At 42.5% G+C, this 22,158-nt stretch overlaps 1 protein-coding gene across 13 annotated transcripts in view; it reads left to right on the top strand.

Moving 5' to 3' along the window:
• The window catches only part of RYR1 (ryanodine receptor 1), a 347,489-nt gene that overhangs the window by 127,312 nt on the left and 198,019 nt on the right, over nt 1-22,158 (top strand). For all 13 annotated transcript variants that reach the window (XM_077480582.1, XM_077480567.1, XM_077480575.1 and 10 more), the window contains 11 exons: nt 6,872-7,036; nt 7,450-7,571; nt 7,760-7,946; nt 8,114-8,249; nt 12,101-12,196; nt 13,721-13,839; nt 15,661-15,794; nt 17,055-17,296; nt 18,675-18,867; nt 18,949-19,165; nt 19,437-19,541. In XM_077480582.1, the coding sequence (XP_077336708.1) occupies nt 6,872-7,036; nt 7,450-7,571; nt 7,760-7,946; nt 8,114-8,249; nt 12,101-12,196; nt 13,721-13,839; nt 15,661-15,794; nt 17,055-17,296; nt 18,675-18,867; nt 18,949-19,165; nt 19,437-19,541 (1,716 nt within the window). The remainder of the gene's footprint in view (nt 1-6,871; nt 7,037-7,449; nt 7,572-7,759; nt 7,947-8,113; nt 8,250-12,100; nt 12,197-13,720; nt 13,840-15,660; nt 15,795-17,054; nt 17,297-18,674; nt 18,868-18,948; nt 19,166-19,436; nt 19,542-22,158) is intronic.

Below are 22,158 nucleotides of genomic sequence, written 5' to 3'. Positions count from 1 at the left end.
CCGGAACCGTTCTGTAGGAGGCATCTCCAACTTAGAGATGCATTGTTTCAACTTAAGTGGTCCTGCCGGATTAAGATAATGTCCTATTCTGTAAAGACCTTTGTCTGTCCACCATTGGAACGCTTTGATATTCAGCCCCGGCTGAAATGAGGGGTTATTGAAGATATGTGCGAGAGGTTGCCACCTGGAGGTAAGGGTATTGGACTTGTAAATCTTGTCACAAAGAGCAAGGGAGTGAGATAGGGTAGGAGACATGACTGGGGGTCTGGATTTTGGGGGGCGCCATAAAAGGAAATCAATGGTAAATTTAGGGATAAGCCTGTCTTTCCATCTCTATCCATTCGGGTTTAGGCCCGCTTGAGTAAACATTAGATATCTGGCAGAGTTGTGCTGCTTGATAATACCACCAGAGATTGGGCAGACCTAGACCGCCTTTTCTTCTGGGTCTAAATAATGTTTTCTTGGGGATTCTGTGGTTGGATCTGCCCCAGGTAAATTTAATAATTGCCGATTGAAGGTTCTGTATAAGAGACTTAGGTACCGGAATGGGTAGAGAGCGGAAGAGGTATAGTAACCTAGGAAGAAGGGTCATTTTTACAGCGTTAATTTTCCCTATCCATGATATCTTATGGAGGGACCATTGTTCAAGATCATTTTTAAGTTTTTTGATCATGGGTGGGTAATTATGGTGGAACAGCTGGCCAAAGTTAGATGTAAGGTGAACCCCTAGGTATGGGATAGAGGGAGAACTCCAGGCGAAGGGGAATTGTTCTTTTAGCCTATTTACTACTTCAGGGGTTAAGGAAACATTGAGGGCCGTTGACTTGGCCATATTAACTTGGAGTCCTGAGGCTTGTCCAAATTCTTGGAGGAGTTGAAGGACATGAGGGGTTGAGACTGTGGGGGAGGTAATAAAGAGGAGGACGTCGTCCGCGAACAGAGCGCATTTGTGAATCGTGTTGCCGCAACGTACTCCCTGAATGTCCGGATGATTCCTGATGGATATAGCTAACGTTTCAATACCAATGGCGAAGAGAAGGGGGGAGAGAGGGCATCCCTGTCTGGTTCCTTTACTGATTAGGAAGGGGTCTGAGAGGTGGCCCTGGAGTCTGACTTGTGCCCGAGGGTGAGAGTAAAGAGCCCCTAGGAGGTGAATGAAGTGGGGACCAAAACCCCATTTTCGTAGAACGCCAAATAAGTAAGGCCAGGTGATAGTGTCAAACGCTTTCTGCAGGTCTATAGAAAGGAGGAAGCCCTCCTGAGGAGGCCCTCCGTCCCACCCTGAATTGAGAAGGGAAATAATATCCACCGCTCTCCTTATCTGGTCCGGTCCCTGCCTTCCGGGAATAAATCCCACTTGGTCCTTATGGATATAGTTGCTAATGAAAGATCCCAGTCGGTTGGAGAGAATTTTGGTCATTATTTTCAAGTCGTTGTTGATTAAGGAGATGGGCCTATAGTTACTAACTAGACTCTGGTCTTTCCCCGATTTAGGGATAACCGAGATATATGCCAAATTTGCTGTGTGATCTAGGGGTGAAGTTTGTGACAAGGAGTTGAAAAATCGGGCCAGATAAGGAGATAATATGTCAGAAAAGGTCTTATAATAATGTGTTGAAAATCCGTCCGGGCCTGGGGCAGACCCCTTCCTAAGGTCTTTAATGACTGCTCTAACTTCTGTTTCCGAGATGGGGGCCTCCATGATCGAACGATGAGAGTCCGATATCTTAGGGAGCGGGACGCTGTCAAGGTAGTTTTCGGTGGACTGAGAGCTAATATGGTTCGGGCCGGAGTAAAGCTTAGCATAGAATTCGTGGAAGGCCTTCAGGATATGTTTGGGGTTTTGTGTAAGAGCACCAGATGGAGATTTGATTTTTGGGAGGGCCTGAGCTCTAAATTTGGGGGAGAGTTTCGCTGCGAGGAGTGGTCCAAATTTATCTGAGTTAAGATAAAATCTACCACTCACCCATCGGGTATGGTTCTCGGCACTGGATGTGAGGGCGGTGTTAAGAGCGATCTTGGCAGCATCGAGGCGAGCAAGGGAGGAAGCAGAGGGGTGTTTTTTGTGCGCTTTACATAGGATCTGGAAGTTTTTCTCCAAGTTGACGATGTCTGCTTGTTTTTCCCGTTTAAGGGAGGAGAGTTGGATGAGCTTACCCCTCATAACTGCCTTATGTGCCCCCCACAGAACACCGGGGGAAGTGTCCTCAGTGTCATTAATACGGAAATATTCCTTAAGGTCAATTTCGAGGCTAGTGCGGTGTGCTGGGTGAGAAAGCAAGGACTCTTTTAGCCGCCATTGCGGAGGGGTTGATCGATTCAGGCACCCTGAAATCTTCAAGGAGACTAAAGCGTGATCAGACCAAGGGACATCAGTTATAGCGGCATGGGAGGTTAGAGGAATGTCAGTTGAGTGAATAAAAATGTGGTCTATGCGGGCGTATGTACTATGGGGTGCAGAGAAGTGCGTATAGTCTTGGGCTGAGGGATTCAGCTCCCTCCAGGAGTCTATCATACCCAAAGCGTGAAAGAGCCTTGCAATGCGAAGACTCTGCTTGGGAGGCCTCTTCAGGAGAGACTTTTTCGAGGAGGACTTGTCTAGCACGTGATCGAAGGCGACATTGGAGTCGCCACCCATAATCACCTTACCCTCCAGGTGGGGGGAGAGGGAGGTCAACATTGAAGAAAAGAACCTAGTTTGGCCTTTGTTAGGGGCGTAATAAGAAATGAGGGAGAAGAGAGACCCATTGACATGTCCCTTGACAAGAATGTAACGTCCTTCTGTGTCCCTAATCGTATGAGATAGGGTAAAGGAAGTGCGTTTAGAAATGAGGATAGCGACCCCTCTTTTTTTATCGTCAGCGTTGGCAAGGTAAAAGGTGGGATAATTACGGTGGAGGAAGGAAGGGTTAAAACTTTTCGGGAAGTGTGTTTCCTGTAGAAGAACAATGTCAAAGTTCTTAGAATGGTAGCTATGTAGGGCCTTGCGCCTTTTGATGGGGGAGTTTAGACCTTGGGTGTTGTGGGATGCTACTTTAAGGGATTGTGTATGGGATGTGTCGTCAGCCATAGACATGAGGTGTAAGGTGCGAGCATGTGCTGGCTTTGGTTACCTGTCCCGAGCGGGTCCTGGTCTCGAGGTTGAGGGCAAGTTCTGTTCCCAGAAACCGGGGAAGTTCGAAACGTCCAGCTCTCCTTGAAGGCATCTGTGGGGGAGAGAACAAATGAGTGGAGAGAAGAAGGGGAAAACAGAAAAAGAAAGAAAAGAGTGAAGAGAAGGGGGGAAGGTCCAGGAAGAAAAGAGACCTGGGTTCCCCATGGAGGGGGAAGGCAGGGTGGAGCCTGCTCCGAATCCCTTTGGATTGTAGGGATCGGTAAAAGGGCAACCCAGTAGAAGGTTGCATTCCTGGTGCCACCATGGGAAAAAAAATCCCCAGGGCTACAACAGGTGGAGTGGCAGGTATACCCGCTCCGGTCGAGCGGCGATCCGCACCTTTTAAATAACAACATAACATTAACTTCAGAAAATTGTTAACCAATACAGCAAAAAATGTTTGAAAACAAAAGAGTCCCTAGGGGGAGGCCCCCAGGTTTCAGAATGTGACACGTTGAGAAAACACGGCTCTTGGCCGTGCGTGCATGTCCCTGAGAAAGCAAAAAAAAAATAAATAAAAAAAAAAAAAAAAAAGAAAGGAGAGAAAAAAAAAAAGGGGGGGGGGGGCATAAAACAGGGAACAAGGGGGTTACTGGAAAAATGTCCCGGGTGGACTCAGTGGTTGAAGTGGACAGTCCTGCGCCCAGAGAGGATCTGGCGAGGGTGAAGAGAAAGGGTCAGACCCCAAGGGGTCGGGGAGGGGGGGAGTTCATCTTGGTGGGACGGCGTCCCTCTGTCTCTTCGGTTGCTGTTTAACCCAGAGGGGGGTCAGAGGGCTGTTCGGCGGTGGCCTCTTGAAGGAACTCGGACGGGTCTCCATTTGTTGGGGAGAAAGTTCCTGAGAGATGAGCCCCAAGTGTAGAAGTAAACTTTCGCCGTTCTGGAAATTCGTGATATTATACGATTTCTCCTTGTAGGTAAACTGCAGGCGGAAAGGGAAGGCCCATCTATATTTGATCATCTTCTGCGAGAGAATATCCAGTAGGGGTTTGAGGGCTCTTCGTTTCTGGATAGTAGTGGGAGATATGTCCGCAAAGATTTGAATTTTGGCGCCATTAAGGGAGATGTCTCCCCTGTTTCTGGAGCTTTTCATTATTTCCTCTTTAACACTATAAAAGTGCGGCTTGACCACAATGTCCCGAGGAAGGCCATCTTGGCGGGGGGGTTGTAAAACTCTGTGGGCTCTGTCAATCTCAAGCTTGCTTTCAGAGATGTCAGGAATAAGATCCTTAATGAGAGCCCGGACAATCGCCTGAGTGTCTGTTTGCGATTCTGGAATGCCTCTGATGCGAAAGTTATAACGTCTACTTCTATTCTCTAAATCGTCAATTTTAGAGAGGGCTGTGTCAAGCTGGTCTTGTAGGGTCTGGATACAGGCCGTGTTCTGGTCCGTGCGAGCAGCTGCATTATCAACAGTTTGTTCAATGGCATCCATTCTGGCTCCCAGACTCTGGATGTCAGCTTTAATGGCAGAGGTAATTTGTGCAGCGTTTTGGGCTAGACCGACAGCTAGCATGTCAGAGAAGCTGTTCAGTAGCTGGGTCATGTCAGGGGGATGATCAGGTAGGATGGGGGGGGTTAGCAGAGAGTCCACAACACTGTTAGGTGTGCTGGCCAGCGGGGAAAATGGATTCTCCGTTTGCAGTCTGCCCAGGAGTGATTCTGTGGAAGCTGGAGAGGGTAAGGGGTTCTGCTGGTGGGTCATAGGCAAAGCTGCGATCGTAGCATAGGTAGCTGTGCTAGTCAGCGTCACGTTCTCACCGCATGTGGGGATGGCGGCCGCCATCTTGGGAGGCTGTGGGGCCTTCAGGCCAAAGTCCAGCTGACGGCTAACGTCCTTCTTGGAGCCCTTACCCGGCATAGGTGTAGGTGCCCGAGGTGTTCCGCTGTACGGGGGAGGTCTCCCCAGGGGTGGCTGCTTGCTATAGCGCTCGTGAGGTGCCGCGAAAGACCGGAGCGGTGCGGAGCTCCCGGCTAGTGCTTCGTTCCGGAAGTCCCGCGCATGCGCACTCCGCAGTTTTTATTTTTTGCGCTATAAACTAAAAGAGAGCGACAATTTTGAAAAAAATGCATTATTTTTTACTTTATGCTATAACAAATATCCCCCAAAAATATATATAAAAAAACATTTTTTTTCCTCAGTTTAGGCCGATACATATTCTTCTTCATATTTTTGGTTAAAAAAATCGCAATAAGCGATTATTGATTAGTTTGCACAAAATTTATAGCGTTTACAAAGTAGGGGATAGTTTTATGGCATTTTTATTAATATTATTTTTTTTACTAGTAATGGCGGTGATCAGCGATTTTTATTGTGACTGCGACATAATGGCGGACACATCGGACATTTTTGACACATTTTTGGGACCATTGTCGTTTATACAGCAATCAGTGCTATAGAGTGCTATACAAATGCACTGATTCCTGTGTAAATGACACTGGCAGTGAAGGGGTTAACCAGGGGGTGGCAGTGTAGGGGTTAAATGTGTCCTAGGGGCGTGTTACTAACAGTGGGGGGCGTGGCTGTGTGTTAGTGAACACTGATCTCTCCTCCAATCACAGGGAGCAGAGATCAGTGTCGCTTGTTGCTAGGCAGAACGGGGAGATGCTGTTTACTTCCGCATTTCCCTGTTCAGGCTCCCCGTGAGACGATATCCCCGCGGTGATTGAGTCTGCGGGACCCGCGAACGGACCCACGGGGGTCCCGACCGGCACGCGCATGCGATGGTGGGGCGGCAATTTTAAATGGATGTACCTGTATGCCAGTTTGCCTGCCCATGCCATTCTGCCAAACTACATCGCCGTGCGCCGGTCGGGAAGTGGCCAAGCATTCTTAAAATCACTGCTCCTGAAAAAACGGCTGCTTTTAAAACTTTTTTCTGCATTGATACATGTCCCCTGGGGCAGGACTCGTATCCCTAAACACTTTTTAGGGCAAAAACTTGCATATAAGTCTTTAAAATTAGCACTTTAGATTATTCTCGTTCGTGTCCCATAGAACGGTGTTCACTTGTTCGAACAAACTTTTTTGCATGTTTGGATGTTCTGGTGAGAACCGAACCGGGGGTGTTCGGCTCATCCCTACTTACAATCTATGGTCCCTAACTCACATTCATACATACTAGGACCAATTTAGAAAGGAGTCAATTAACCTACCAGCATGTCTTTGGATTGTGGCAGGAAACCCACACAAGCACAGGGAGAACATGCAAACTTCAGGCAGGTAGTGCTGTGGTTAGGATTTGAACCAGCAACCCAAGAGCTGCTAGGCGGAAGTGCTAGCCACTGGTGCTTTAAGATGCATCTCTCCTCCAGCAGTACCTCTGGACTGGCTCAGCAGGACTTGTATTTCCACCTCTTCAAAAACCTGCAATAGTGTAAACCTGTTTTTATTTGAGATTAAAATAAAATAAAATACGCTTACTTCAATGTATTGCTTGTAACGCACAAGCTAAAACAAAGGTAAACACTTCCTGGAGCCCCCCTGGGCTACAAAGGACCAGAAGTATGGTAGTGATGCAATAAGCCCTGCTATGTTTACATGTGTTTAAGCTTGTGAGTTACAAGCAATATATTAAAGTAAGTGTATTTTAATTGTTTTTAATCTAACATCAAAATGCAGCATATGAGTGAACTTCCAAAATGACAAAGGTTGCATTGTTATTTGAACAACATCATTAGAACATGTTAACTCTTAGATCTTTTACACCATTGCAGGAAAAGTTGGATGTTGCTCCTAAGAGAGATATAGAAGGAATGGGACCAGCTGACATCAAATATGGCGAGTCAATGTGCTTTGTCCAACACGTGAATAGTGGTCTCTGGCTAACATATGCTGCTGCAGATTCCAAAGTTGCTCGACTGGGACCTTTAAAGCGCAAGGTGAGCATGAAATAACTGGATGCATTTGTCTCACCAGCTGTTTTAATAAGGGCTTATTAAAGGAAACCTTTGCTGAAAGAAATAAAGAAGCTACAATTGTTAAGTTCCCTTCTGAAAAATTCTAGCAATCTGGTTGTAGTGGTGATTCTTTTTTAATCACTTATCAAGACAAGTATGTTTATCAGGCATTCTGAGTTGACTTAAGAGATCACTTGCTGCCTGTTTGTTTTAGATAGGGGGCTGAGAAAGTATTGAAAAGAGCTAGCCAGACAACTAGCATTTCCAAAAGAAAAGGTCAGCAATGGCAGCCTCCATGTTTCTCTCAGTACACATTTACTTTAGGTAGGTTGGCATAAGTAGCAGTGATTCTAAATATCCCCTTGTTAAGTTTATGTTGATTTTTTTTTTTTTAGGCCATTTTGCATCAAGAAGGTCATATGGATGACGCATTGTCTTTGTCTCGCTCCCAGCGAGAGGAGTCTCAGGCAGCCAGAATGATCTACAGTACAGCTGGTCTTTTCAACATATTCATTAAGTAAGTCTAATAGGGAACAATCCAAGTGTTATCAGTTTTTCATTGCTACTATCATAAAGGAGAACCAAGGGAGGCATCAAGTACGGGAGACATTAGAAAAGTGTTTTTGGTTATGGTCAGAATTCCCCAGGTTGGCTTAGCATACCACGTCTTCTCACTTTATGGTGTTTTTTTTGTTCATTATCCAGAGGTCTGGACAGCTTAAATGGGAAAAACAAGCCTTCAAAACCAATCTCGCTACCCTTGGACATGGTTGTTCTAACCCTGCAAGATTTAATTGGCTATTTCCAGCACCCAGAGGAGGAGCTACAACATGAGGAAAAACAGACCAAGCTACGGTCTCTTAAAAATCGGCAGAACCTCTTCCAGGAAGAGGTGAGCATCTAGATTGTAATCAATTATCAATCCATGTTAATTTATAATATTCTCTACTCATGTCAAAACCACACCTGACTTGGTCGATTTGTGATGCAATATTTATTCGTATATCCTCTATCTGCTATTTATATTTACCAAAAGTATTTTTCTTTATTCCTCTTCAGGGAATAATTTCTCAAGTCTTGGATTGTATAGACCGACTGAATGTCTATAGCACAGCTGCCCACTTTGCAGAGTTTGCTGGTGAAGAAGCAGCTGAGTTCTGGAAAGAGATTGTGAACTTGCTATATGAATTGCTTGGTATGTACCATTACCTTTTAGATGGGAGATTTTCTTCACTATACAAATGCTTTCAGTAGGTCCCTCACAAACTGTAATTTCCTGGCTTTTGAAGAACAAGTATACTTGGATTGCTAGCCTCTTAACAAAGAGGACACTTGTGTCTTCTTGATAATGCTTTGGATATTAGACTTGCCATCTACTGCCTGTAGTGAAATGGAATTAAAGATGCTCACATCTAGGGGTACAGTTTAGGCACACGTGCAATTCAGCCTCTAGCTTCCAGCTGGAAATGTTTTATCTATCAGCACTTTATAGCTACAAGTTTGTGGACACCTTACCATTCATACCTATATGAGATTCTTGGACATCCCATTAGTTTAAAGTTAGCCTTCTCTCTTGGAGTCATAACTACCTCCACTCTTCTGGGAAGGGTTTGCATAAGATTTGGAAGTGTAACTGTAGGAATTTGTGTATATTAAGCCAAAATAGCATTTATAAGGTCAGGTACTGATTTTGAATGAAAAGACCTGGCTTGTAAGCAGTTTCAATTTATCCCAAAAGGTGTTTAATAGACTTAAAGTCAGCTCTCTGTGCAGGACACCAAAGTTTCTCCTCACCTTACTTGTCATACCATATCTAAATAAATCCATTATAATAATAATATCTACAAAGAGCTGGATTTGTGCACATTTACTAAAGCTCCTAATGACCGAGATTCAAGCTTTGATATAAAAAATGTTATAAAAAAAATGCCACTGGTAGTATTAAAGCAGAATTAAGCCCTCTTATCCTTTTACAGCCAAGACAATTTCCTTATTAGCCTCTGTTTGATCTCTAGTTACCATGATACTGCACATGTGATCGGTGGTGGCACCAGCTCTATTATGGCTTAACAAGTTACGTTGGGAGAACAATCAACTGCTTCAGTTAAGCCTAATACACATGGGCTGAATGTCAGGGGGCATCAGCTGGTTCAATAGAAACCGGCTGATATTCGGCTATGGCTGAGAGCACTGACCGCAGTGTTCTAGCAAGGGAACCGTCCCCCTGTCAGAACACAATAGCACAGCAGGGGAGATCACTGTACTGACATTGCATAGTTAGTATAGTGGCTCCTCCTGAGCTGTCGGGTGTACTAGGCTTTATCATGCGCGGCATGTCTTGAATGTAAGTCTTTTGGATAGCGGTTAAATCAATGAGTTTAGTTCTTCTGTTATAAATTATGTGCAACATCTATCAGTAACAAAAAAGTTAAGGTTTACAGTTCTGTTTGGTCAGTATTGTTCTGTGTGTACTTCATTAAGAAAAATTAATAAATAAATCAGGATTCACATTATGAGCAAGTTGAAAACCTCAACTGTATACTTAACATTTAGTAACATTTACTTAATATTTAAATGTTGGTTTGATCGATGATGGAGCAATGATAAAAGCATTGATGAAATATAATTATGTAGCACAGATTCATAAATGGTCTGGCTGTATGATCCCAGGTTCCATTCGCTGATTGGCACACTGCAGCCAAGCACACAGTATTTCACAATCACTCGAGGCAAAGAACAGACTGTGCATGTATTTTTTTCTTTTTTTTTGGGTATGAACTTGGATACTGTGAGGGTGAACCAAGGGTTTTGATGTGTAAACAAACGTGGAACTAAACATGAACACCTCAACCAGAATACAGTCCTGAGGGTACTGGTAATAATGTAGATCTCCTAAAAGAGGCCAAAGGAAGTCTTTAAGTGCAGAAGGCTGGTACTCACTGTGTCCTGAATACTGTGTAGCCACCTGCAGTATCAGTCAGTTTCTGTACTCCAATTGCCCGTGTCTTGGATTCTTAGGAAGCTTTCTGCAAATGCTTCAGGAGAATAGAAAAGAGTCCCCACAGCCAAACAGTAGCCGGAACCTCATAAAGATTCTTGCAGCTGCAGGTGGATTTCCCAGGGATGCCACAGCCCTCAAGCTTGGTCTTAGCTCTGGGTTGCAGCCCATTTATACCCTCTCAGCCCCCTGCTGATCACTTACAACCCTGACCAGGGATTGGCTGGAGAAGCATCAGTATGCAGGCTGGGATCTGTGTTCTTCCAACCCACTATTTCCCAGCTCCTTGGCAGGAAATAGTGGGTGCATTTGGCACCCGGGATGGATCCAATATCTAGCACCCCCCCCCCCCCACTGATCATGCCTGTATGCACTCAGCCTACCCACAAACCTTTACGCACTCAGTCCCCTCATACTTGTGCACACTCGGCCCACCCACACACCTGTAAGCACTCAGCTCCCCCATACCTGTGCACACTCGGCCCACCCACACACCTGTAAGCACTCAGCTCCCCCATACCTGTGCATACTCAGCCCACCCACAAACCTTTATGTACTCAGTCCCCACACACCTGTACGCACTTAGCCCACCCACACACCTGTACGCACTCAGCCCACCCACACACCTGTACGCACTCAGCCTCCTCATACCTGTACGCAATCAGCCCCATAGCTTTATGCACTCAGCCCACCCACACGCCTGTGTGCACTCAGCTCCCTCATACCTGTACACACTCAGCCCATCCACACACCTGTGTGCACTCAGGACCCCCTCATATCTGTATGCACTCAGGACCCCCTCATGTCTGTATGCACTCAGCCCCCCTCATATCTGTATGCACTCAGCCCCCCTCATATCTATATGCACTCAGCCCAACTCATACCTATATGTACTTGGCTCAGCTCCCCTCACACCTATATTCGCTCAGCCCCCTCATACACCTGTATGCACACCCCCAATGTGTGGCACCCGGGGTGGACCGCCCCCCCCCATAGGTATGCCACTGCTCCCTGGCATACCGGGGGAAGTAACCCATACCTCCCAACCGCCACAGATTTGCAGGGACATTCCGTGAATTTTAAGCAAATCCTGACGTCCAGCGAATCCGGACTGAGTCCCCCAACGGAGCTCAGTACCGGGAAACAAGCCCCGCCCACAGCCACCCACTTTATGAGATGTCTGAGAAGGGAGGAGGTGGGTTAGATCAGCTTCAACTACTCCCCATGCCCCCCTGTGCCCGCCCACAACCTCCCAGTGTGCAGCCAATCTGTGCTGGGAAGGAGTTGTATGGGCAGGAGATTTTAAAGCAGCAAGTGATCCTGATGTCTGCCTGAACCTCTGGACTGGGTAACAGCCAGCCTGGGGTAAGTGAGCTCTCTCTTCTCTCTCTTCCTTCCATGTGCCATAGCGGTCCCGCCTTCCATGTTCCATAGCGTTCCCGCCTTCCATGTCCCACAGCATTCCCGCCTTTCATGTCCCATGTATTGGAAATAATTTTTCTAATTATTATGTTGAACTTTATATGTATCCCTGAGACTCCAGATTGTGGTACAGTAACCAAAGCATATTTTTATTACTTTTATAGGTACAAGGAAGCCCAGGGTTTGTTTAACCATTGTCCTCAAGCCCTTCCCACTATCATGTTTGGTCACACCCTTTTAGCCATGGCGCGCTACGTTCCTCACTCTCATGTTTAAAAGTTGAGAGGTATGGTAACCAAGCCCACAACAGTAGAGCACCAACCAAACAATTGTTGCTCTTCCTGAATACAGGGAGGTCAAAAACTAAATTTCCCCACTAGTAGCTTAATGGGGTGATACAGGTACAATGCATAACAGACCGATTATGACTGGCCAGAAGTCTGTTCCACATGTCTGTCATACTGCTGCACTGCAAGGACATTTTGAGATGTTTTTCTCAACTTTTGCACACATTGCTCAGTCTTTGATCATAAAAAGTTGAGTTCACTACCAGTATGAGTAATTCATGTTCTTAATGTTTGTTCTAGATAAATAACTGTTTAAATTACGAGCATTTTATCTTTCAGCTTCTCTAATAAGGGGTAATCGATCCAATTGCGCGTTGTTCTCCAACAACTTGGACTGGGTTGTAAGCAAACTGGATCGGCTGGAAGCTTCTTCAGGTGAGGGATAAGGACTTGCCATATAACATACTATTTCTCATGCAAAACTACTTAGTTTCTGGCCCTGTATCCAACATTCCACTTTGTTAGAGTAGAAAAGCAGATGTGTAATTGATTTTCTGGTTCCTATCAATAATGAGTTTATACAACTCATTTATCAAGATATCTAGCAATAAGGTGTGTGTGTGTAGTATATAGTTTCCAATTGGATTATAAACTGTAGACTCAAAATAACAATCTATTGACTGTCTAAGGTCAATATGGATTGTTGAGATGCCAAACACACATAAATGAAGCCAAATGTGACACAAACTCAATGAGTTGAGAATATCCTGAATAACCCATGACCCATGGAGCTCTTTGATGTGGCCCTCGATCTCAAACCAGAGAAGTACACTTCTATTTTATATGTGGGTTTGGTGCGCTTTCAGGAAGCGCACCAAAATCTTTGAATTCAGGCGTTTTGGTGTGCTTCTAGCGGGTGTGGTGTACACCACACCCGCTAGATATAACAGAAGTCTATGGCAAAGCACAGCTAACAGGAAAGCCACAAGTGCACTGCGCTTCACTCGTAGTGCAGGTAAGCCGCAACACATCAGTGTGAAAGCAGCCTTCTAAGGAGCTCAGGACAGTAAGGTTTTTTTACATGTCTACTTTGGGGGGCAGTAAAACCCCATAGTTGAAATGTGTTTTTACAACACACCCCCAACCACCGATGTAGTGTCAGGGGTTGCAATTGTGACCCTGCCCCATGCTCCCGGGGTCCCATACGGCCTCCCTGCCACATTCTGTTTTACACTTGGACAGGAGGGGCTGTAGGGATGGAATATACAGGAACCTATCCTCTCTATTTTCTTCCTGCAACTACTAAAATATGGCTTCTTGTCCTCTCCCTCCCCTTGGCATTCAGCGGTTGCAGGAGGAAAATGTTCATTATGCTATTCAAAATAAAAAATTCAAAACCAATTTATTTTATTGTGGCTACGACCAGTTAGCAAATCACTTAAGTGGCCATCATTCTTTGATAGGTTGAGCAACCTTGTTGTAAAGCATCCACAGCACCCAGGAAGGCCCCTCCTGGCATGTGAACCAGGGCATCATTTCTAAATGTGTTTCCTAGTTCTTTAAAGGGTTGATATAACATAAACCTTTGACAAATTGAAATAGTTGCAGTATTAGTAATGGAGTATGTCCAGATAGAATACAACAGTTTTTCAAGTTCAGTTAAACTTCCATTTTGAGAGAAGAACAATGAGGCACAAGCATTGTGTAGCACTACTAATCGTAAAGCTGAGCTTGAATATAAAATGAATAATTATAACTGCCACCATGTACACATAGTAGATACATACCAACAAGTACAACATTAAGTCTGCTTACTTTGACACACATATCTAGAAAAATATTGAATACAGTTTCTTTTTAAGAATTGTTTACAATCCATTGGTGGTGCAGAGTCATCCTTTATAATAATTGCACATGGCGTTTTTGTGTTTGATTTGATTCCAATCTTTTTTGTTGCAGGCATTTTGGAAGTTTTATACTGTGTATTGATTGAAAGTCCTGAAGTTCTGAATATTATAAAGAAAAATCACATCAAATCAATTATTTCTCTGCTCGATAAACATGGACGGAATCATAAGGTCAGGATAGTCACCTACTTAGGGCCATTTTACCATTAGGCACACTAGGTGATGGTAGTAATTGGCCACACATTTTTTTCCTATGATTAGTAAAAGTACAGCCATCTCGTATAGCTCATTTGCATATTGTTACTATATTCTAAGCCGGGTAAGGACTAGTAAAACCAGATAAACAAGGTGGTATTTGATTTGGCCGATATAAGGTTATGGGTCTACAGGCTCCAATGTGTGGAAGTCCGGTGCTGCACTTTTTAACACAGTTATTCATTTCTGTATTGGGTTTGCTAAAAACAGCGCAAAGATCAACAAAATTCGGTGAGTCTACTAAAAGGTTTTCAGTTATGTTTACCAAGAATTATGGCATGTTGCCATCAAAGGTTGTAGGCCTACAAATGTTGTGGGCCTATAGCCTCCACTGTTGGTATAAAATAGCAAAATAGTCTGCACCAATGGTATTAAATTCCAATGAATAAATGAGCAGCAGTCGCTTATAACCACTTGGGTACAATAAATCAAAATAAAATTTGTACTAAAAATGTTTCCAATAGGATAGCAAAGTGAGGAGTCACCTGGATATCATTATATATCCAGTATATACAAAAAATGCTCAAATCCACATGATAACTATTATAACGTGAAATCCATATGTGAAAAATCAATAAATACCGTAGATGAATTCTGTCAAAACTTTATCTTAAAATTATTTAAAAAGTAATGCAGAAAAGGTGTCCATAGTATATGAAGTGAAATACAAATAATCAAAAATTCATCAAAGTGTTCATCACAAAATTCATGCAATAAAAATGTGCATAATAAACTAAAATAAAAATAAGTCCACAATTCTCCAGTCCTCCATAAAGTGCAATGTGTTGAATGCAAAACATTTTTCTTCTTCCTGAACTGTACTCCGGAGTCCCGGAGTTATAACTCTATATGTAAGTAGAAGGCGAATCCTGACAGTGGATGAGGGGACCCTGCTTTTTTTTTGTGGCAGGGAACCCTCTTGCAGTAAGCGTATCTATTGTGGTCCATTTCCCTGAACCTTTCAGCTACATTCCAGCGCAACCACAGTTTTTAGCTTAGCTTTTTCTTTCAATACAATTTGAACAGGGGGTTTCCCCTGTAGAAAGGTTGATTTGCCCTGTTTGTATTCCTATACTGTATTTTTGTATTTTGACAAACGCTTTTAAATAAAGAATTATATAAAAAAAAAAAATTTAAATCTTTAAATGTGCAAATTTTTTTCACCCAGTGTCCACTTCCAATGATCACTCACCCACATTTTTATATATATTTATATAAGTCACCCTGATAATCACCATATACACATCCCAATCTCCAGCAGCTTTAAACACTGATGTTCCATCACTTGTTCATTTATTAGTTTGTCTGCTGGAGTTGTTTAAAACACAGTTCTGTTTAGTCTATTAAAAGGTGATTGTTTACCAAGAATGACTACACATTGCCCTTTGTAAGAGATGCTACATACCACCAGCTCCAGAGGCATATTAGTACAGCAATGCAATCTGCACAAATGTTACATAGTCTTCCATGAAACTGCTACGCGCTAATAATACAAAGATTGGTTGGGAGGGATGCAGCTTTTTGTTACTTTGTGCATCAACTCAGGGCAGGGACAAGGGGTGGGCAGGAGGGGAGGCTGCCCCTGGCGCAATGGTTTATTGCAAGGGTAGGGGGCACCCTGACCCCAACCCTAAGGGAAAGGGGGGCGCAGCTTGGCATCTTTGCCCTGGGTGCTGGATGACCTTGTCCCAACTAATACATTTTTTTATTATTTTTTATTTTTTTTATTTCCCTCAGGTTCTGGATGTCCTCTGTTCTCTCTGTGTATGTAATGGGGTAGCTGTAAGATCCAATCAGAATCTTATCACGGAGAACCTGCTACCAAGAAGAGATCTCCTTCTCCAGACCAGAATGGTCAACTATGTCACCAGGTGATTGGCTTTCTTTGGTTTTTAGAGGGATATAGACCTGCTGCTTTCGAACTATTGTACTTACAACCTGTAATCATGCAAGCTGTAAACATTTTTTTACATTCTTCACTTACCAAAAATTACTTTTTAAGTGCACTCTCCATAAAAACAGGTACTGTGTATTGTTTATTATAGGAAAGCCCCCTATATCCCTGTGCAGACTTGTTTTGTTTCACCAAGGGATTGTGTGAATGTTAATTAATATTTCAATTTGTTACTAAGAATAACGGTTTGTTTTTCAAGCACTGTGTTCAAGTAGGATTAGCCTAATTTGTAAAATTTTATACAGGATGATTTTTAAATATAGCTGCTTTAATTGTTCATTATTTATCACTGGTGGACGTAATTAAGTTAGCTTTTTGGAAAGGGGAGCACCATACGTGTGGAGTGGGGATATAACATAACATAACATTATTTTAAAGTTTGTTTACTGCCCATTGAAAATATTTAAATACAATAAAGTATGATACATTAAAGCATTAAAGCCCAAATTTTCTAGAACTGAGGTGGAGCAGCCGAATTAAACGATACCACATCTCAAATTAATATGAAAATACAGAGCAGGGGGAGAGGTAACCAATCTCCAGGGACTTTTAAGGGTATCAATTACACATAGTATTGATAAGGAACCACTAGGGATCAAGAAAATAGACCAAAGATAAAAATCTCTGAGTTTATTGATAGAAAAAAAGGAAACAATTTATGCTAAAATCACAATACGTGAAAATACGTCAAACAGACAATGGTTTTCAACAATTTCTTTTGAACTCAATCAACATGAGCGTGGTATAAATCATGTTGATTGAGTTCAAAAGAAATTGTTGAAAACCATTGTCTGTTTGACGTATTTTCACATATTGTGTTTTTAGCATAAATAGTTTCCTTTTGTCTGTCAATAAACTCAGAGATTTTTATCTTTGGTCTATTTTTTTGATCCCTAGTGGTTCCTTATCAATACTATGTGTAATTGATACCCTTAAAAGTCCCTGGAGGTTGGTTACCTCTCCCCCTGCTCTGTATTTTCATTAAAGCCAAAGTTGAGCCAAAACGTTCACTTTAAAGATTTAGCTCTTACAAATAACAATTTTTACTAGTGTTTGGAATTTTAAAACTTTAAATCAAACAGGTGTGTTTCATGTGTGTATAAAAGCTAGCATTAGAAAATAATAATCTGTATGCGTAGTATTTCCCTACTAATATTGCCCCTCCTTTTTATTTCAGCATGAGACCCAATGTCTTCTTGGGGACATGTGAAGGCTCCACTCAGTTCAAAAAGTGGTATTTTGAAGTGATTGTAGATCATGTGGAACCCTTTGTAACTGCTGAGGCTACTCACCTTCGAATTGGTTGGGCACTGACTGAAGGCTACAGCCCTTACCCTGGTGCAGGGGAAGGCTGGGGAGCCAATGGAGTCGGTGACGATTTGTACTCCTTCGCTTTTGATGGTCTTCATCTGTGGTCAGGTGAGTCTGAGATCACTGAACAGAAAATGGGACTGTGCTTTATAGATTTATGGTTGGATATTTCAGTTAAGTCAAGATGCTGACACCTCTGTCTGCAATTAGCTAATTGCCTGGAGTTCAACCTTAATTTATTCTTCAATGTCTACTGTGGTCCTAAAAGATAGCAAGTAAATATGGAACAACATTTTACTGTCCCCATTATAACTGTAATAACAAAAAAATAGATATGCCATAGCAGTTGCCAACCGAGGGAAAACAAATCTAGAGAAGAGTTTATAAAGGGTACACTTTCTAAACATGTAACTAGAATTTAAATTGAAGTGCCACACCGCTGCTAAGAGTTCCAGATACAACATTAATCCATTAAAAGTCATGAGTACAATCCAAAAAAGCATCCAACATGTTTTGGGGGTCCAAGTGCCCCATCAGGGCTTGACTGGCAACAATATGAACAAGCTAGAAGTAAACTGGACCTACAATGGTATTTATCCAGTGTGAACTATAGGCAACAAGCCTTATCAGCAGCTTGTTTGGCAGCCACCGTGGAATAAAGTTGTATCTGGACCTCTTAGCAGTGGTGTGATGCTTCAGTTTCAATTCTTGTTACATGAACTACAAGCCAAAGAGAATGTGGAGATCCTCTGGAGTGTAGAAGCTGCCTTTCCAGGAAGCAGATCATTTACACCAACATCAATACCTTAGGATAACAAAACCAGTAAGATAAGCCTTTGGGTCCAGTGCTCTTTCTTTTTACTGTCCTCTACTTTCCAAGCATAATTGGAAGCAATGACTCAACATTCCATCTCCTTCCTGCAAAACACTTAGGTGCACTTTCTTTCACAGGAGGCAACCATTCCCTTCAGTGAGGAGTAAGCGGGCAAACACATAGTCAGTTTTTGCCATTACAGATGCTTTGCTTCAGCTTTCTTAGATGGAAGGGCTCAGGGTTCGCCTCTCAACAGGCCATACTGATGACTACTGGTATTTTTTATGCTTCTTCAGAACCTTGCTGGTGAACATCAAGAACAGCTTCTGTGGTATCCCCAGGTACTACAAGGTCCCAGTTAGACATTTGAGCACGCTATGGCAAGTTGTTTATTAACAAACTTTGATTTCAGCTTTGGAAGAGCAGGGAAGGGTTGGAACTTTTAACTTTTAATATGATCTATGTCCCAATAGAACAGATTTCTGTTTTTTTTGTTTGTTTTTGTTTTTTTTTGTTTCGTTTTTTTTACACCCATCACCATCATGGAAAGAAGTGATGGGAAATCTCCTGTATAGGGACCTATCTAAATAGTTATCATTGTCCAATGACTGAAGCATCAATGTCCATGTATTGTTTATCCATCAATATTTTCTTGTATGTATTCCATAACAGGTCGGGTGTGCAGGGCTGTAGCCTCCCACAACCAACACTTGTTAACAGCTGATGATGTGGTCAGCTGCTGCCTGGATTTGACCGTACCAAGCATCTCATTCCGATTCAATGGGCATCCAGTACAGGGCATGTTTGAGAACTTTAACTTGGATGGGCTCTTCTTTCCAGTTACAAGCTTCTCACCTGGAATGAAGTAAGGAGAAAAGCATTTTCTAACATTTTTCGCATTTTATTGACTTTGCTGCCATTCTAAGATTGTGTTTTTTGTCCTCAGAATTCGTTTCCTTCTGGGAGGTCGTCATGGTGAATTTAAGTTCCTCCCACCTCCGGGTTATGCACCAGTCTATGAAGCGCTACTACCTCGGGATCGTATGAGGGTGGAGCCAATCAAAGAATACAAACATGATGTGGGAGATATTCGTAATCTCCTGGGGCCCACTAAATCCCTCTCCCACACGTCTTTTGTCCCCTGCCCTGTGGACACTGTGCAGGTAAGAGGGGAGAATCAAGGCAAAATGTTATATGATAATGAAAAACATGTATTTCAGTGATTTTTTCCTAAACAGGATATCCTTTAAAGCAAACTCATGTTTAGAAAATTCTCCACACTCAAATATAGTGTCACCTGGACCAGTGTGATGACATCACCATTCTGTACCGATCGTGACACCATTATTACAGAACTAAATCTTGCTGAGTCAAAACTGAACTTCTGTTTAAGAACTTTGGCATGGTTCTCACATTTTTTATCTCCTTGTACAGATTGTCCTTCCTCCTCACTTAGAACGAATCCGTGAAAAGTTGGCGGAGAACATACATGAACTGTGGGCCCTTACTAGAATTGAACAAGGATGGACTTATGGACCTGTATGTATTCCAAACACTTATTTTTTTGTGACCCCCTTAACCCCCCACCCAAAAAAAAAATAATATAGCATTTGTAGAATGATGACAGTGAGTGTAAAAATAGTTGCATTCGTAAACATGTCTACAATTTAAAGTGGTTGTGAACCTCTTAAAATAAAAAATTAACAAAGCATATCCTAAAGTGTGTACTTGCCTATATCCAAAGCACCTAGTATGATTTATGTCTCCTTTCCCATTCCTCTGTTATCTGCACCAGTTACTTCTGACTGTCTGTGCTGACACCAGACAATTCCATGAGGTGCCCCCCCAGCATCAGATGTTCATGTTTCCCTATGAGCCTGTGCAAAGGGTGGTGTGTCCATTCTCTCCACTCAGCTCTCAGATTACACTCATCTCTCTGCTCTACGCTGTGCAGTGTATGACATCAGATCCTAGATCCCCACCCCCTGCCTTCTGAAGCTCAGAAAAGCTAAGTCAATTCTGGACTTCAAACATATGCGGAGGGGAGCAGATAAAAATGTACAACTTATGTATGAGTATTTCTTTCATCTGTGTATAACCTGAGGCCAGTCACTTTACTGGATATATGTAAGGGTTTTCAACCACTTTAAGTCTACTACACAGAATAATTTTCTTTCAGTATGTATAGACCTTATGTTGGCCAGACATGCTTCAATTTTATTATCTAACCGATGTATGATTCGGTCAAAATGATCAAATTGACATAAGTTCTCTTCCAATTAATTTAGACTCAATGTAGACTGAATTCGGTCAAACTAAGTCGGTTTGCCAGGATGGAAAACTATCGATCGTGTCACATCACTCAGCAGTATTGAGATGCTTTGTTGATTGAATTATGATATTACATGGTAACAACAGAGATGTGACCAATCTTATGATCATACAAACCCAATTCCAAAAACGCTGGGGCGCTGTGTAAAATCTACATAGAAACAGAATGCAATGATTTGTAAATCTCAAACTCAAATGTTGTTCACAATAGAAAGCATATCAAATGTTTAAACTAAGAAAATGTACCATTTTAAGAAAAAAATAGGGTCATTTTGAATATGATGGCAGCAACGCATCTACAAAAAAGTTGGGACAGGGCCATGATTACCTTGGTCTAATATTCCTTTTTCTTTTACCAACACTCTGTAAATGTCTGGGAACTGAGGAGACCAGGTTGCTAGAGGAATGTTGTCCCATTCTTGCCTGATATAGGATTCTAACTGCTTAACAGTCCTGTGTCTTCTTTGTTAAATTTTTATGTTTCAAGATGTGCCACATATTTTTTCAATTGGTGAAAGGTCTGGACTGCAGGCAGACCGGTTAAGCACCTGGACACTTCCACATTGACTTCATGCTGTTGTATGCTGTTAAATGCAGTATGCGTTTTAGCATTGTCCTGAAATATGCAATGCCTTCTCCGAAAAAGGACGACTTGTGAATGGGAGCATATTTTGCACTAAAACCTGGATATATCTGTCAGCATTAATGGTGCCTTTCAAGATGTGCATTCCATACTCACTAATGTACCCCTGTACCATCAGAGATGCAGGCTTTTGAACTGAGGATGCAGCGCCCATTGTTGCCAAAAATGTTACATTTAAATTCATCCGACCACAAAACAGCTTTCCACTTTGCAACAGACCATTTTAAATGAGCGTCGACACAGAGAAGATGGTGGTGTTTCTGGATCATATTTAGATATGGTTTCTTCTTTGCATGATAGAGGTTTAACTTGCATTTTTGGATGGCACAGTGAACTGTTTTCACAGATAGTAATCTTTGGAAGTATTCCTGAGCCCAGCAGTGATGTCCATCACAGAACTATGCCTGTTTTTATTGCAGTGCTGCCTGAGAGCCCGGAGATCACTGGCACCAATATTGCATTTCAGCTTTGTCCCTTGCGCACAGAAATTTTTCCAGATTCTCTGAAACTTTTGATGCTATCATGTACTGTATTAGATGATATATTTAAATTTGTTGCTTTTTTATGTTGAGGAACATCATTCCAAAATTGTTAGACAATTTTTTATTAAAGAAAGGCAATCAAACATACACAGAATACCACAAAGCACGTCCCAGAGCATGAATATTACAATTACATATAAAGGAAGCTCACTGGCTCCAAGTATACATATCACATCCCTCACACAGAAAAAGAAGCATGGTTTCCACATCGTATTCCAGCACTAACTGAAATGTATATAGTTAATCTTGATGCTAGCATTGGCACCATTCATTAACGCCTTAAAGTAAAATGTGGTTCAGAATCAGTTCTACAGTTCCTAGACCCAGGACATCTAACCACGGGCACCACAGTTTCGCAAGTTTGCCCGTGCAACCTGCGTGTTGGAAAATGTATTTCTCTAATGTTAACGTGTCATCCATTTGTGTAATCCACTCCTTCAGCGAGGGTGGTTCTGCATCCTTCCAATGCCTAAGTATTAACTTCAGGGCCTGGAATAAATCTCTACCAATAACTTGTTTGGGAATGTCTTCAATAGGGAGTTCATCCAGGATCCCCAAGAGACGGGGCTTAGGGTCATTCGGAATGGTTACCTGGAACACTCTATTTATAGTATTGAGCACTCCAGACCAGTATAGGTGT

Source organism: Lithobates pipiens, unplaced genomic scaffold, assembly GCF_037356315.1.
Source record: "Lithobates pipiens isolate NorthernLeopardFrog02 unplaced genomic scaffold, aLitPip1_a1.2 Scaffold_1, whole genome shotgun sequence".
NCBI lineage: Eukaryota > Metazoa > Chordata > Amphibia > Anura > Ranidae > Lithobates > Lithobates pipiens.
This window is presented reverse-complemented; position numbering and strand designations above follow the sequence as displayed.